The sequence below is a fragment of the Cimex lectularius genome, unplaced genomic scaffold (assembly GCF_000648675.2).
Source record: "Cimex lectularius strain Harlan isolate CLEC.00 unplaced genomic scaffold, Clec_2.1 scaffold45, whole genome shotgun sequence".
NCBI lineage: Eukaryota > Metazoa > Arthropoda > Insecta > Hemiptera > Cimicidae > Cimex > Cimex lectularius.
Window position 1 is genome coordinate 993,729 of NW_019392634.1, and position 16,588 is coordinate 1,010,316.

At 35.2% G+C, this 16,588-nt stretch overlaps 1 protein-coding gene across 5 annotated transcripts in view; it reads left to right on the forward strand.

Moving 5' to 3' along the window:
• Positions 1 to 16,588, forward strand: part of LOC106662754 (four and a half LIM domains protein 2) — a 159,148-nt gene that overhangs the window by 3,779 nt on the left and 138,781 nt on the right. For 2 of the 5 annotated variants that reach the window (XM_014387018.2, XM_014387019.2), the window contains exons 1-2: positions 13,142 to 14,095; positions 15,360 to 15,442. In XM_014387018.2, coding sequence (XP_014242504.1) covers positions 13,157 to 14,095; positions 15,360 to 15,442 — 1,022 coding nt within the window. In that variant the 5' untranslated portion in view covers positions 13,142 to 13,156. Of the gene's footprint in view, positions 1 to 5,348; positions 5,451 to 13,141; positions 14,096 to 15,359; positions 15,443 to 16,588 lie in introns of those variants that run through there. The other 3 variants (XM_014387020.2, XM_014387022.2, XM_014387023.2) reach the window with 3 other exon arrangements.

Consider the following 16,588-nt stretch of genomic DNA (forward strand, 5'->3'; position numbering starts at 1 on the left):
GTTTATCAACGAAATGGTTTAACAATTTATAAAAATAAATTATTGTAAGTATAGATTCGAAAAATGCCGATTCTCCTGCTCAAATACCTGCTATGGTACAATAACAGTTCATAAAATAGTTTCTCGTTTAATTTATTTTTCCTACCGACAATAAATAAGATAAAAATGAATAATAAATTAGATAAATAAAGAATGAAGATGCTATCGTCGGTGTTTTGTTAATCTAGAGATTCCGGAGCGAATCAATTAACTTAACGCCTGTTGCATCCGAGAAAACCTCGGTCTTCGGTGCGGAAAATCATCGTGCTATAAATCCGCGGTCTGTGACCATCGTGGGATACGTTAAACTCAAACATCCGTAGTATGTTCCGTATTGTATAACGGGGGACTTTTTATACATTTATGCGGGGAAAAGAAGACAACTTGACTGTTTCGGCTTGAATCGTTTGTAGTCATATATATCCATGGTCCATATAATAAATGTATTGCTTTAATGGTAACTGACTTATATAAGCTCAAATCTGGACATATTTGTATATACGCTTATGCATTATTATATCATATACGTACGCAGATATATATGCTTGCAATGGAGTTGAGTATGTTCTTCCAGTATCTTCTTCCAGTACATTGGCAGGCAATTCCACCTTGTAATTTAGAATTACGGGCAGACCTCGAGAATCACCCACCCTGAATAAAGACAGTGCGGGGTCAGACCTCAGTTTCATCCGTCCAAGGGATGGGGTCCAGAGGCTGTCAACAGCTAGGACATTTCAACCCTCAATGGAATCATTCTCCAGATCCAAACCCTCACTCATTCTAAAATACATTCTTTCTTATTTGCATACCATTCACTCAGTTAGGGTATTGGAACCGAACCAGGATTCTGGGGGCCTTCTGACAGGGCACTGCCACCTAAGAAGACATACGCATCGGATGTACAAACATTAGAAGCACTGTGCAGATACTGCCAGGAAGAGGGGGAGACCGCAGAACACGTTTTATGTTTTTGTGAAGGTCTTTGTAGGTGCAAATTCTTGCGACTAGGAGAAGAATAGCCGCAAGCAAGATCCTACACTAAGGAGCCACTGACGATGCTATGGAGATTGAATAACAACCTGAAGCTGGCCAATGAATAATGAAAAATCAGGTCAAGGTGCAGAAGGCCTTGAGGCCACCTCTTTTAATTCTATCCTTATCCCTAGGGTGGTGGAATATTCTATTTTCTTCCTATGTACATTGTACTCATTCTGATTAGTCGGCGGAGAACTCGATATTGTGGTCGATGGGGTACTTTTATAAATAAATATTCCATCATCGACTCTTAATCGATGTGACGTTTATTTCACCATCAGCTTCTCACTGCTCATACTAATAAATACACGCATTTAAACAAAATAAATAACAACAACAAAAATCACATAAAATCTATCTACAATAAAAACTTCCCACGTCTTCCAAAAAGCGGGACAGTGAACCCAGAAACTCGCTACTATGCCCGAGAACCATTAGTAAATTCAGCGGCATGCCTACACGCTCTTTATAAGTAGCCAAGGCATAACAACTTTGTGTGGGACACACAAGCAACCTTTCTCTGCGTAAGAGGCGGACAATAACATAATGGCTGTCAACAACAGTCATTTCAGCCCCAACACAATCTGCTCCTAGATCACACTCTCATTCATTCTTAAATAAATGTTTCGTATTATTCCACCATCACCCTTTACACCTATTGTATAACTAATGTAATATGCATTTTCGGTAATAAATATATTCACTCTATCTCCATAGACACTAGGGGACCCAAAAATATCACTACTATAAACAATAAAACAACGCTGTTTACTTCGAAAAAAATACGAAACAGGGGACGCAGATAGTCGCTGCCGGGTTCAAGAACCATTCTCATATCGGGTAGCATTCCTACGCGCTCTCTAGATGGAGCCAAGGTTCTTCAATTAGTTGGAACACATCGAACAACCTTGCTCTATATGCCCGTCACATAAGGGGGCTTTGGCCCAAAATTAACTGTCCGTGGGTCAACCTCATGGTTACCTCAGGTAATGTTGACCGTTGTTCTACGGATCAGATCCACCGAGGCCACCTATCGACTCTTCATATTAGACAGTTTCTCTGCCGACCCGGTGGATGTTGGCACTTTCTTTTAATATGTTTTTATTGCGTTTTTATCGTGAGATTTTTTGTTCAAAACTACATATTTATACGGGTACCCAGTCAACCACCGTTTTGCCGAAACGCTAAAGCTTTAGTATTTTTATAATCATATTGGTAGGATTTTATAAATTTTCAGTTGTCCCGAGTGACTATTTGGGCGAGGGCAATGTGGATTTAAAAGGGTGCTTCCTTGGGTAACTTTTCAAAGTTGTTACGTATCTGTCGATTTAAACTTTTTACGGAAAGATAAAACAAGAATATGCAGGATTGTATTTAAAAATATATAGCCGAAAAATTTTCTATTAAAACATTTCTAATTTATTTTAAGCATCCTTTAGAACCCTCAAATACTAATTTTCCTAGCAATAAACTAAAGATACGTTTGAGCTGGATTAGGGAATTTTTTCTCTACTGTATTTGGGCTTCACTTAAAATTTTTATTCGATTATTGAGATCGATGGAAAGAGGAATTTCTCTTCTTTAAGCCAATATTAACAAGGACCAAATTTGAGATCATTGTATGTGAGAAAAGTAAGAATTAAACCGACAAATACTTCTCAAATGATATCTCCTGTTCCAATATTTTTTTGGAAATTGGCGCCTAAAGTGTATTATATGGATCTAAGCAGAAAGTTTCCTCAGGATCAGAGAAGTCGTTTAAAAGTTATTATCATTTTTCTGATTTTAGAACAAAGATGACAAGGTAATTGTGAGAATTTTCCCCCCAAAAAATTGTATTAAAGGTTTTTCAGTATGAAAAACAAATATCAGTAGATACGATTTTGTACGTACCTAAAATTGAAATTTCAAATACAGCTAAATATATGAAAAGGTTTTGGATATAAAAAAATATATTCAAAAATTTTAATTACACAGATAATCCTGACCCAGAGCATAAATTTATTTAAAAAAGGCTATTTTTTTGACCAGATATATGTTCATAATTTGCAATAAAGGTTATCGTTATTCATTTATTCTTTCATTTTGTAATCTTACTGTTTCCTGCCAGTTACACTCATGCTGGTATATTTATGAGCGTTATAGAAATCTAATTACAAGCATTTTTTGTGTCAGGACATTTGGTGTTCATTTGTTTTCTTTTTGTCGTGTTTTCTACCTTTTGAAATGGTTCTACCTTTTCTACCTATTTGTTCCAGTTCTATAATTTCAAATAAGGCCGTTGGGTTTTGGGAACAAGATTTTGTTATGCTAGAACATGCTAGGATTATTTCCAGCAAGTCTTGCTCGTGTTGCATTTCTAAATCGACGTAATTGTGAAACAGTTATTCGAAATTAATTTTCCAAACTTTAGAGCTTGTATCAGTAGTTCGATCCGATGTTGGCCTCACATTGCTATTTGACTAACGAAACAAGCAACAAAACTGAAATATGTTTATGAAAATACTAGTCGTATAAAAATGTGTGTCGACTAAAAGTCCTTGTTATACATCGTTATATTTAGCCAGAGTTTACTTACTTTCTGAAAAAGTTGATACATCAACATTGACTACTGGCTGAATGACTATTGACCAGTCGTACTGCCCATTACATTTTCTTAATTTATTCTAAAGTGTACAAGAAGGTTTAAAGCTAAAAGACGTTATAAAATAACAAGAGCAGGTTTTTAAAAACGTATTCTCCCGCAAAATATTTACGAGCTTTAATCAACGATCTCTGTCCTGCTTTTTCAACAAATAGGGTGATGCCTTCTTCCAGTTTTTAGTCCACGTGCCTCATGTTTGATTCGCTCTTTCTAACTTGTTATACGTCGTTTATATTATTGCCTATTACCTCTTCTTCAGAAATTTCAACCTGACATCTGAACTCCAAATGTTTTTTTTGCTACATAATTTCGCGTCGTCGTTGCCGCGATTACGGGAAGAGCGCATGAGTTGGTAAAGGCTAGGTTAGGTCAGGTAGGGTTAGGTTACATATCCATGATTCAATGCTTTTCATTTGATGGTAACAAAAAATAAGTAAAAATGAAACAAAACACATAAAAAAGAGATAACAAACACAGTGAACAACCAAATTAAGTTGATTTTTTTTTGTCCTTATTAGGTTAAAGTTGGGTTGTACAATTTCTGTATTGTTTTTCTTTTGTCTGGGCTCAGTGTAGATATTTGGTGTAATTTTTCTGCTCTGGTTGTTCACTATGTTTATTGTCCGTTTTGTTATGTGTTTCTTTCATTTGTCTTCCTTTTTGTGCAATTTTATTAAGTTATTATTAAAGTTGGGAAATAAAATTTGAACAGGACAAAAATTTGAAATACTGAACTAACCACGTTCTTCCTTTTTCACACCGTTACCACTCTTTCCTGTTTAGCATAAAATTTCTGCATTTTGGTTCGATGTAATTAAAAAAAGGGTACCGCTAGAAATCTTATTAAACGAAAAAGTTGTTATGAAATTGAACGTTCTGCCGTGAATTTTTCATATGAGGCTGTAAATTTAGATTTTTTTTGCAAATTTAAATTTAGCAGTTTTTGAAATATTTAGAAAGATTATTTTACCAATAATTAAAAGGAAAGTTCTAAAAGAGTACCTTCTTAAAGGAAAATTAACGTTCTTTTCAATGCCTTTTTTTGGCTTTCCCCAAAAATGAATAGTTCAAGAGCTATGATTAGATTTATAACGAAAACCGAAAAAAGTTGAAAAAACATAAAATGTTGAAGATCTGCGAAAGGGTTGAGAATCTGACCGTGGTTCACACGAACTTTTTTGTTGCATTTGAGGTGTGAAATTCACTGGCATAGTTTGTGACACGAGTAGCATGACACCCTGGATATCAATAAAAATTTCGTTTCCGTCAATGTACGGGGATTGCGCAATCATAAATCACGGATTCGTTGGCTTGTGACCGTGTGATGGAACAAACCCGATAAAATCCTATGTAGGTTTTTTTCAGTTTGTCTGTTCTTTCGTCTTGCTTTTCACCCGGGCCGGTGAATGCAACTAGCTGGAGTTAGGCAATATCGACATGAAATTTACGTTTTCTAAGTTTATTTATAGTTTATCTCCCGGAAGTTCGACGATAAACGGATGAGACAGACCTCTAATAATTCTAGTTTGAATAAAGGAGACTGAGAAAAAGAGGTGAATCGTGGGTGGTGGTGGGGTGGGAAAGAGGCTACAACCTGTTGCTTACTCCATCGAATGACCTCCAGTGTTAAACCGGCTCCGTGAGTAACTGCTTATGTGCCTCCGATGTGCCTGTGCTTGCGTGCGTCATGAACGGTTTAGCGAAGGCGTCTCGACAAATCCACAACAACTTGGTAAGACATCTGGACTTTTTTCCCGTCGCCGTTCCACCCCCGGGAGGCGGATTTGACGTGCCGCCCCCGGATCGAAGAAATGCGCAAATGTTCGATTAATTACTCGGCAAACCTGGATTTTCTCGATGCACCAGGTTCGAATTCGTGCTTCGGATGTGCTTAGCTTGAAAAAAGTCGGAATCGTCTCATCTCGTTTAATAAGGACATGAAAAACTATTTTAACTGATGCAGTCATCGTGATTAGAGTGAGTCAAGCCGTTGTAAATCGTGCTTTCACGGAAGCACACAAATTCTAAATATAAAATTAAACACAGACATGTCTTCAACAATGACATCATTATTCAGGTCTATCGGCTCTGGTTGCTGGACCTGATTAGGCCAATTACCGTCCTTCCGCCTGTTCAAATTTTTAAAAACGTTCTTTTTCTCGGCCTTCAAAAAATTCAACCGTTCCACAAAATTCATAAAAATAATGACTAAACGTTCGATTTTCTTCTGTTCGCAAAATATTAACAAAAAATCTGAACCACCTACTGCAGAAATTTTTCGATCTTTGTAAATATTACGATAAATATTTTCACAATAAGTATTAAGTAGGTTTAAAAGTAGATGCTTAAAATTTAAGTTTGTTTTTAGATTTTCCAACAGTGTTTTATTCATTTGAAGTCCGGTGTGAAAGGATTCGGTAAATACTCGAACCGGTCTGTGAAGATAGTCGAAAACGCGAATTATAGGCTGTGCATGCCAGAGCGATTCGTGTTCTGCGAGTGGATGAAGTCATGTCGAACTTGCAATTTGGTCTGCCGCGTTTCATCTTTTCGACCAAAAGAGCGAGGTGGCCAAAATGATCGATGAAACAGCAGGTTCATCGCCCCGCTGGCAAAGGGGGGAAAATTACCGATCGCTTTTTCTGTGTCCGTCTATTCTCGCTAGTTTAGATGAGCTGCTGTTAGGAAGATAAAACAAATCCTGTTCCTAAACGAATATCCCTTGAAGCTGAAACGAATAGAGCGCAGACCAAAAAGATGACCATTTCACACCAGAAGCTGAATCCGTTAAAAAAATACCTTTCTACAAATATACTTTTTTTTAATAAGATATTTTAATGAAGTTTCTAAAAATGGAGAGATCATTCCCACTCTGAGAACTTAAAAATTATCCCATTATTATCGACCCATTAGCTCAATGCCTTTCGAAAAACTTTCTTTAACCTCGGCCAAAATTTATTTTGAAAAGTCCTGTCTATCGAATTCAAATTAAGAAATTTTAGGCGGGAACATCCATGGTGACAAATCTGACGGACTTCTTATGCCTCGGCCCTGCTTGGCGTTCGGGAATGGTAAACTGCCCATATTAATTACGCCTGTGGCAAATACCCGTCTAATCTTGAAACTTTGAAATTGGTTTTAATAATTACTACTTCTCCCAAAGTACGTGAGCCGTAATTAACGTTGTTTCTCTATTTCTTACGAATGAGGAAACACAGGAAAATCCAATTATGGGGCAAAATTACTTTTCTGCATAATTCAAACGACAAAGTCATGTATTTAATATATATATAATGTGGAAGGTTATGGGACGACCAACAGCTGAGATCATCGCTGGCCCTCTTTGTGTTTTCCTTCTTTTTTTTTTGGTCTTTCACGAGTATTTTAAACTGAAGCCATTTAAGACTAAGTGGATATCCTAAAATGCTAGCTTCTCATGTACTTCAGGTTTTCAACTACAGAATAGACCCTAGACATACAATACACATTTATACATCATCACCCACACGCAGAGAAATCTGGTCACATTCGATATTCCTCGGGGCGTGATCGAACCCACTCCAACCTCCATAATAACTTACTTTTATTCTCAGAGGTCGCGCACTCATCCCATAGTACTCAATATTCTTCGAGGCGGGGTTAAACCCACACCATCCTCAGCAGAAACTTACTCTTACTGTCCAGAGTCCAGACGTTACACACTCATCCCTGAGTATTCGATATTCCTCGGGGCGTGGTCGAACCCACTCCATCCTCACAATAGCTTACTTTTGTTCTCCAGACGTCACTCATCCCGTACAAAAACTCTTGTTATAAACCCTGAATATTATCGTATAACATAAATTGACCACAAGCAATTTATTTATTACAGTTTCAAAAGCAATTTAAACAAAAAATATTTTGTGATGATTAATAATTATTCATAATTGCATAACTTCTTAAAAGAAAGATAGAGTCACTAGAACTGAACCAAGGAACTTGGGAAAGTTCAATTAGCCAAAAGGCTGCAGTGAACCAAGTACCTAGTATCCTTCTCATCATCATCATCAATAGTATTGTATTAAATTTTAATTTTAATGTAAAACAATGCAGCTCTTATCTCAATAGGTCAATTATTCTTAGTTAAATTATGCAAAAAAAACATTAAAATGATTTAAAAAATGATGTGATAATAGGAATTAGATAATTTAAAATTGCTGAATATAAATAAGAATTCTGCGATAAATGATTATCAAAAGCCAAATTATGATAATGGAATGATCTATATTAATCATCTTTTAGAAACATTTATTTTTATTTATTTATTTTATTTGTATCTACCTTTTACAATTCAGTAATATCAGCTATATCATCATGATATCCACCTAAAATGAATTTATGTTTAAAAAAATGACAGAATTAAACAGATTATTTGTGAAAATAGGACAAGGCTAGCATAAAGTCCTGCCTGCACTGTCAATGATGTGGCGAAACAGCATTGGGAATTTTCATAATTATTTGACGCATACTTCGACCATTTTTTTTTTTTTTAAATGTACTGTTCATTTGCCTTTGTTAATTGTTGACAATTACCATTGAAATGGGCCAAATTTACATAATCATGATAATTTCCCTTTCTTTCTGAAGGTTTCCTACTTCCAGCCTTTAATCATGTGGCCTGTGATGCAAAATGATGCTAAATCTTTAATAAAATTTAAAATAATGTAAAATTACAAAAAATAATAAGTTCTGATGATGGATAAAATACCTGAAACGCCCATTTTGGAGAATAAAAGATATTCTATATAGTTATTAGGTACTGTAAAACCACATGAAAATGTTTTAATTAAAAAAACCATTAATTTAATTTTTTTTCAAATTTATAGCTAACAATCATGGTTTAAAAATTTCTGGGCTGTTCAACATATCTTTAATTTATTAATAATATTATGATTATAATAACCGATAGAAATATTGAACAATTCTGCCTTAAAATGTGATTATTAAGTAAAATGAGACCAGTGTCAAATAGAATAGTCCAAGTATATAGTTTTGATTGTAGAATTTGTCAGGGCGGCAGCCAGAGAATGAACTTATGACTTCTTTTTTTATTCTTGGTGACGTTTCAGACAAAACATTTAAGATATGGAGATTGTGAAATGAAAAGATATTTGTGCAAGTTACTAATTAAAGGGGCACTCTCAACACGACACGCAAGAATGGCACAATTACACAGAAGACAAACACTTTGAGCCCTGAAGATGATCTCAATAAAGATCGAAACGTTGGCACGATAAAGAAAATGTTTTTCTGAAACCTACATCACACCAGACTGCATCTCACGATTTCTGAATAATTACTAATTAAAATCTAGAAATTAAAGATTAAAAAAGTTAAAAAATGGACCCATATTATTGTTTCAATTTAAATGATTCATTGAATTTCATGAATTGTCTGGCTGACACGCTGACAAATTCTTCAATCATGTATCTATTATCAGGCCTACAAGAAACACCAACGATGTAGTTTTATGTCCCTAGTATGGTGGAATATTGAGTAGTAGTATTGGATTGACAGAGAAACTGTCGGGTATTAAAAACACTGATAGGTGGCCCTTGGAGGATCTGAGTCATAGGAAAAGGGTCATCTTTACCTGTTTGTAGATTAAGATTCACCTGTTGTTTTATTGTCAATAATATGATGTGTCCACTAGTTTGAGTTGAGAGTAAATGTATGTATTAGCATGAAAGTGTAGTGTGAAAGGGTCGATGGTGGAACATTGAGTACCCCATCAACCAAGTTATGTTGATTTTAGTATAGGTGTAAAGGGTGATGGAGGTTGAGAATTCTACCAGCAATTGAGTGATGGTATGTAAATAAGAAAGAATGTATTTCGGAATGAATGAGAATGTGAATAGTTTGGATCTAAGAACCTCATGCACTAGGTGCTGAATCAACAGCACCTGAAGCCCAATTTAATCCATTTTACTGTCACTTTAAGTCACATTCAAGTTGCACAGATATTTTTGAAAAAACTTTGTATTGCCTTAAAATATTCCAGGCAGTTTCCATTTTACATAATATTATTTAAAATAAATATCATTAAAGAAATATTAAAAATTGGAAGCTATAAGCTTCATTAAAAACCCAAAATGTCTCACAGATCCTTTATTTTATGTTTTTAAACTTTTTTGTTATTTATTCTTTAGTACTGAGTTCATGGTAAAATAGCAGATCCTATAGGCTTGTAGGAAGTATGTCTGAACTTATTATATCAGGCCTCTGCCATCTTCAGTCAAGTTTCACAACTCCAAGCTACCAGCAAGAACTGATTTGATCATTATTATCAGTGATTTGACTTGCTGACTATCCGGGGTTATTTCACTACCCCTTCTATTGTACATTGATTCATTATTCTCAGTATCAAAGATTCTAAGTCATTTTTTTGAATAAAAGATCATTTTGTTTCAGATGGGAAAATAAGTCAAATTCAGATTAGTGTATTAAGTTGTTTAATACCAGCAGGAAACAACTTACCAAGAGCAAATGTATCATTTTCTCCAAGCAAACTATTTATGACTTTCTCAACAACTCATATCTTGAGATCTTGGAAATGGTGTGCAATGCTTTCTCACAAGTGCACAGTCAATTCTCCCATGCAAACACATTAATAAACACAGTCATTGCATTTGCCAATGTTCAACTGGTATATTTAATTAATATTTTAAGCCATGGTTCACTTTTAGTCTAATATAGGGGGAAATTTAACTCAAAACTCTCACAGAGTTCTGGCTTGTTTTCTGGAAATTGGATGGTCAGTCACTAGAGGGCAACTAACTGACTTTCAAATTTGGAAATTATATTAATTAGGATTAATTTTTAAATTTATTATTTATTTATAAAGCTGTAGTGCTATCAGTGATTTGGCATGTTATTTATTTTTCTCTAATTTGTTTTATAAATGCATTATTATTTTTAATACGTTAAGCTTGCTAAATGCTAACTTTGCTTAATCTCTTTTTAATTATCTAAACATTATCATTAATTCATATTTTGGAAAGCATGGTTGACCAGTTTCAATCTTTTTTTTGTATAAAACTATCCTTTACAAAAAGTAAGTTGATAACTCACTCCATCTCAATTATTCCTATTATGTATAATTAATATAAATCACAATATATTACCGTGACAGAACCTAAAATTGTCAATTCCTTCACATTATGAATAAGGTAGTGATACAGTTTTGATATATATTTGATTGTATATAAGTTGAGTGTTTAACAATTCAAACAAGTCTATAAATAGGGAAATTTTTTATAATTATTTATTTGTACCATATACATATTGGTACACAATGCAAAAGTGATTATAACTCTTATTTTCACACGATCACAGCACTAACACCACTCAGTGTAAGGTATTAGGTAGCAAGAAGGTCTGGAGGCAATCTTCGATTTGGCCGGGGGTGGCGTGTTCTCGGGATGGGTATATGTAGAGAGGGCTCGAGCAGTGGGGTTAGGACGGATCTAGAGTTTAATGTGAAATTTTGGAATTAGGAACGGACCAATCGTTGAGAAAAGTAATGTGAGGTCGTTGTAGATAGTAGATCAGTGACGTAGCAACGAGCTGACATTTCATTGTATGCGCTGGATGTTGGGTGTCTTGGCAGGACCCCACATTTCCACTCCATATGTCCAAAGTGGTCGCAGTAAAGCCTTGTATAAGGTTAGTTTAATGATGACGTCAAAACAGATTTCGGGCTAACAGTCTTCCTTGTTGGCCATGTCTTATATTGTCTTTTAAGTTATGTGTGGATTCCACGACAGTCTGCTGCCTAGGTATACTCCTTCGTATCTGACTTGAATGAAAATCGGTATCCCTTTGGTGTCAATGTATAGTGAAGTTATTGTTTTTTAAATGTGTATGTACACTAAGTACGTTTTTCCTCTTTCTTCGATAAGGTCAAGGTGTACTTGTTTGTTGGAGGTAACATGGACAGGATTTTAATTAGAAGACAAAATTGCAGTATCATCCGCGTAGGGAGTTTGTTGGTTTGCCGTATGCAGGTAGATAACCAGTGTAGATAATGTAAATGATGAAACCAAGAATGCTTCCTTGTGGGACGTTGACTTGTATCGGTCTGATTTCCAAGATCTTATTTCCGCCCCTCACTCTTAAGCGGCGGTCAATTCAGGATAAGATTTAAAAAAGTGGGTAGGAAACATTTAAGTTTATAAACCATACGCGGGTCGTAGACCCTATCAAAATTCTGTGCTACATCTAAGACGCACCCAAGCAATTTTCTTTAATATGTAAAGCACAGGAGATAGTGTCGACAACATTAAAACCATGTTGGATCGTGGAATTATGAGGAGGGAAGCCGAATTGGTGAGAGGGTATGATTTTATGAGTATCCTAGGATGGGTATTAAGCGCTTTAAAAGGAGTTTTTCAAGGATTTTGGACATTGTAGGAATATGGCTGAATCGTCTGTAGAAAGGGAGTTTTCTGCTCGCTCAAGCTGTTCTTGTATGTTGGAGGTAGCTTAAGATTCAAATTAGATGACAAAGTTGCGATATCGTTCGCGTACATGTTATTAGGGTGTGTAGGTAGGTCAGCAGCATAAATGATATGAAAGGACTGGTGTTTAAAAGCAAAAAATAATGAAATTCGTTTTTGTCCAATAGATAAACCAGTTTGGAGCGGTAGACATATATATCCTCATATTTTGAAATTTATCACGTTTTTCTTAAGTATTTTGAAAGTATTACAGATACAATTATCTCTCAATGATAGAAACTAATTAAATTTATCACAAGTTACTCGTTTCACTCGGTTGGTTTATTGAATAGTTATGCAGGTGATTTATTGAACTACTCCAACCACTTATCAGGGCTTATTTATATATCTGCCCCTTCATAAGATTTTTTATCACCATAATAAAATAAATGTAAGTAAAAAGTTAAAATTACTGGCAACAGTTTGTTTTGTCCTATAATTGTGTAAATAAATTTTGTAAATAAAAAATCAAGTGGTTGGAGTAGTTCAATAAATCACATACATAACTATAATTAAAGTAATACCTTTAGCTCAAATATTAACTTGAATTATTGTATGGATTTTCTTTTCGAAGGGAACAATACACTCGGCATTGAAAGCAATCCAACCTGATATCTTGAGAAGTTAACATTTACATTGTTTGAAAATTGTATATGCTAACACTCTAATTTATTTTATTTAATTAAGAAAACTTGTTACTTGCACGTTTGCAATTAAAGGTTTTGGTCTCTTCTGGAAGTTAGTTGGAGTTATTTGTATATTGAGCAGTTTTAAATATATAAAATATTACAAATATCTGTTGTGAAATTTGCTACTTTTGTCAGATAACTCTTATCGATTTTCGGTTTTTATCTGTCCCATTGGAAACACACTTCAGTTGCGATAATAAGTCCGTTCAATAATGTCCAACGAGGGTGAAAATTGTGAAGGGCCGGGTGAAAATGGGAAAAAGGGCCTCGCGTCCGTGCCCCTTTTCGAGGCGGAAATTTCACAACTGTTAAAAAAGGTGAACAAATTTGAAGAAGACGCGAACGTCAACGAGGACCGGGTCGGACGTCTTATGGCAGCCGAGAACACCGTGGTAATGCGCGACAAGAGCAGACGATCTAGTTCTTTCAACTACGATTTCATCACACCGGCGCCTTTTAGAAATAGTTTAAACATTTCCGTTTTACATCGCGATGAAAATGCAAGACGCGGTTCCGTTTCAGACCGAATTTCCTCCATGTATTTAGAAACGGATACACCGTTACATGGCGATAGTGCGAAAAGAACCATTCTGCCTGATAACTGGTGGAGACACGACAGAAATAAACGGCAATCTGATTCTATAGCCTTTACCGCACAAATGGATAAACTGCGAGCTCTTCACAGCTCTACACAGATTTCACCTAAACCGTTTTACTTAGGTCGTTCTAACTACTCTGAGTGTAACAAAGCAGACTCATATCCAAGAGATGCCGAAAAGGAAAAATGGTCAAAGCTGAAAAGACCTTCTCACTACGAAAAAGGAAATAACGCGTTTCGAGATGAAACACGGAAGAGGAACGATTTTACAAATGCTCGTCAGCGCGAACTTGAAATGCTAGATGCACCAGTCCAGTCTGAAAAGAATAACCCACCCGTTGAAATAGAAGTCACAGTCGGGACAAAGGACAAAAACGACTCTGCCAGCACATCTTCGAAAGGATACAGTTTCGAAGCCTCTTTGTCGAAATCCGAAAAGGGGATTGTTAAAGGAAAATGTATAATCGATAATCCGACAATCTCATGGGTGGAAATCTCCAAAGAAAGAAATACGATACAAGCAAAAGTTGTTATGTCGGAAATCAGAGATACGGTAAGTGGCGACATTAGTGTCATGTTATACTGTTATAGGCGAATTCTTTATTCATTCACGCTCGTCACTTTATAAAATATTGTCTGTTATGTAAAATATGGTAAAAACACGCAAAAGGGGTTTAGCAATAGGCCTTTAGTTTAACTCAAGTCAATCGTAGAATCCTTGAATCGAGAAATGTAGCTAGAAATAATGCCAAGCTGAGTTGAACACATTCCTACAATTCTTCACATTTTATGATTCCGTCGTTAAATAACCTTCAATTTCACCGGCCTCGTATTCTCGATAAAAATATTTTTCTGTATGTGTCACAACTAAGTAAGTTAAAGTCGGAGAAATAATAAAACAGAAGAGAAGGTAAAGTTGAACTTCAACATGACATTTTATACCCCCTTCAACTTATCTAGAATGAAGTACGGAAACTAATCGATAAATCTGCAGTAGGTCGTTCCTAATTTTTGTCTGTCAGACCAATACATCCTGACACTATTATCACCACCTTTATCGAAGACTGATGTACAAAATGGAAGACAAGACTATATATCTCGACAGCACACTGACTTGGAATCCCTATACAAGACTTAAAGAACAACAACTTAAAAAAAGACTTGGACTACTACTAAGACCGAAATCAACTTTGACATCTAAGACAAAGCTAATACTGTACAAGACTTTACTAAGAGCAATATAGACATACGGAGTGGATCCAAGCCATTCAATATCCAGTCCTTCCAATCGATGGATCGTCAATCGTTTAAGCTCCTAACTACGTCACTAACCTCACTATCCACAAAGACTTCATCATTCCTTTTGTCAACAAACTGATCCGATCCATATTCTAAACCAACCTTTCGAACCATCCTAACCATACTGCTCTAGCCCTCTCCACTCATTCCCCCCATCCTAACAACTCGCCAAGTCGTCTCACCCATCGGTGGCCTCGGGACCTCCTTGACACCTAATTAAACACTTTGAGTGCCAGCAATGGCTGGCTCCTCGAAGCATGTGTTCTACCAGTGCAGTGCTAGTGTTGTGCTGTGTGATACACTAATCAGTTGTATATATTTGTATAGTATACGATGATGTATAGGCAACAAATAAATTTAAATAAAAAAGTCTGTCAGACGCGTTTCGTCTTCTCACCATTTTCAGTAATGGTTTCGTGTGTAAATTTTGTCCTATTCCGTAGGAAATCTGACAATTTCAGTGAACCAACTAAGAAAATTAAATTTTAGTAAATGACTCATTTAATAATTGATTGCAGGGGGTCAAAGTACAAGAAGTGGACAATGGTCAACTGTGCCTGTCATGCGATAAATGCCAAGGGTTTGAAGCACATCTGTGGAGGTGAGTGAGGAAATAACGGACCAAAGTATTTATTTAAAACAAATTTTGTTCCCCCCCCCCCCGGACAACTGTGTTGATCTGGCACAGGGTCACTTACTTACTGGGTCTGTCTCTCGTATAACTGATTGCTGTTGATTAAAGGTAGGTTAAAAAATCAACACAAATGAAATTGTCATTTTTTACTCAATTAAATTTTCAATCCAGTTTTTAAACCAGTTACAAGATAAATTAAAATTATCGAGCTCTAAGGAAAACTTCAATATCTCGAGAACGAATCAATGAATTTTGAGGATCAAATTTTTACACTTTGGAAGTCCTTTCCAGTCGAAAATAAATTATAAAAGAAATTCAAAAACCAATCGATTTGTTTTGGAGGTATTGAAGTTTTCCTTCAGAACTCGATAATTTCACTTTATCTTGTAAATGGTAAAAATCGTAAAAAATTGAAATTTTATTTCAGTAAAATATGAAAATTGATTTTTAAACCTAATTTTAAACAACATTCAGTTAAACAATTTGATATTATAATTTAAAAAATAAGTTTATACCTTATCCCAGGTCGGCTTTATCCGCCAACCAATTAAAATTCTAAAACACCAACAGATTCTAAAAAATTACCTTTGGATCCATACTCAGTTTTAAATAAAACAGGCAATAAAATAAAGACCATGTTTTTATAAAAACTGTATAAAAATAATGTTTTAATTTTCACGCTTTGTTATCACGACTTTTCGTAACGATTGTTTCGACTGTGTTAAAAAAATTGAGTAATAGGGCTAGGAAAAACAAGTGGAAACAGAAAAAAACAGAATTTAAGAATATTTTTGGATGACACTATATGTCTGTACTCCTTAATCTACATCTATCAACTTATATCGTTATAGAATCCATCCCATTTTAATTACATTTTTTCCATGTAATTTTAAAAAAATGTAAATAATAATATAAAGCCGCGGGTTGAAAATAGCGGCAACCGTAGTTTGCCGACCTCTAAAAAAAAGTAAAAGTAAGTTTCCAAAAACAAAATCGATCTCATAAGTATATAGATATCTTTGAGAAATATTTTTTTAGATTTTTTTACAGTCCAAACAGGTCAGGTACCCAAGCATAGGACATACAAAAATGCAACAAATCAATTATTAAAAT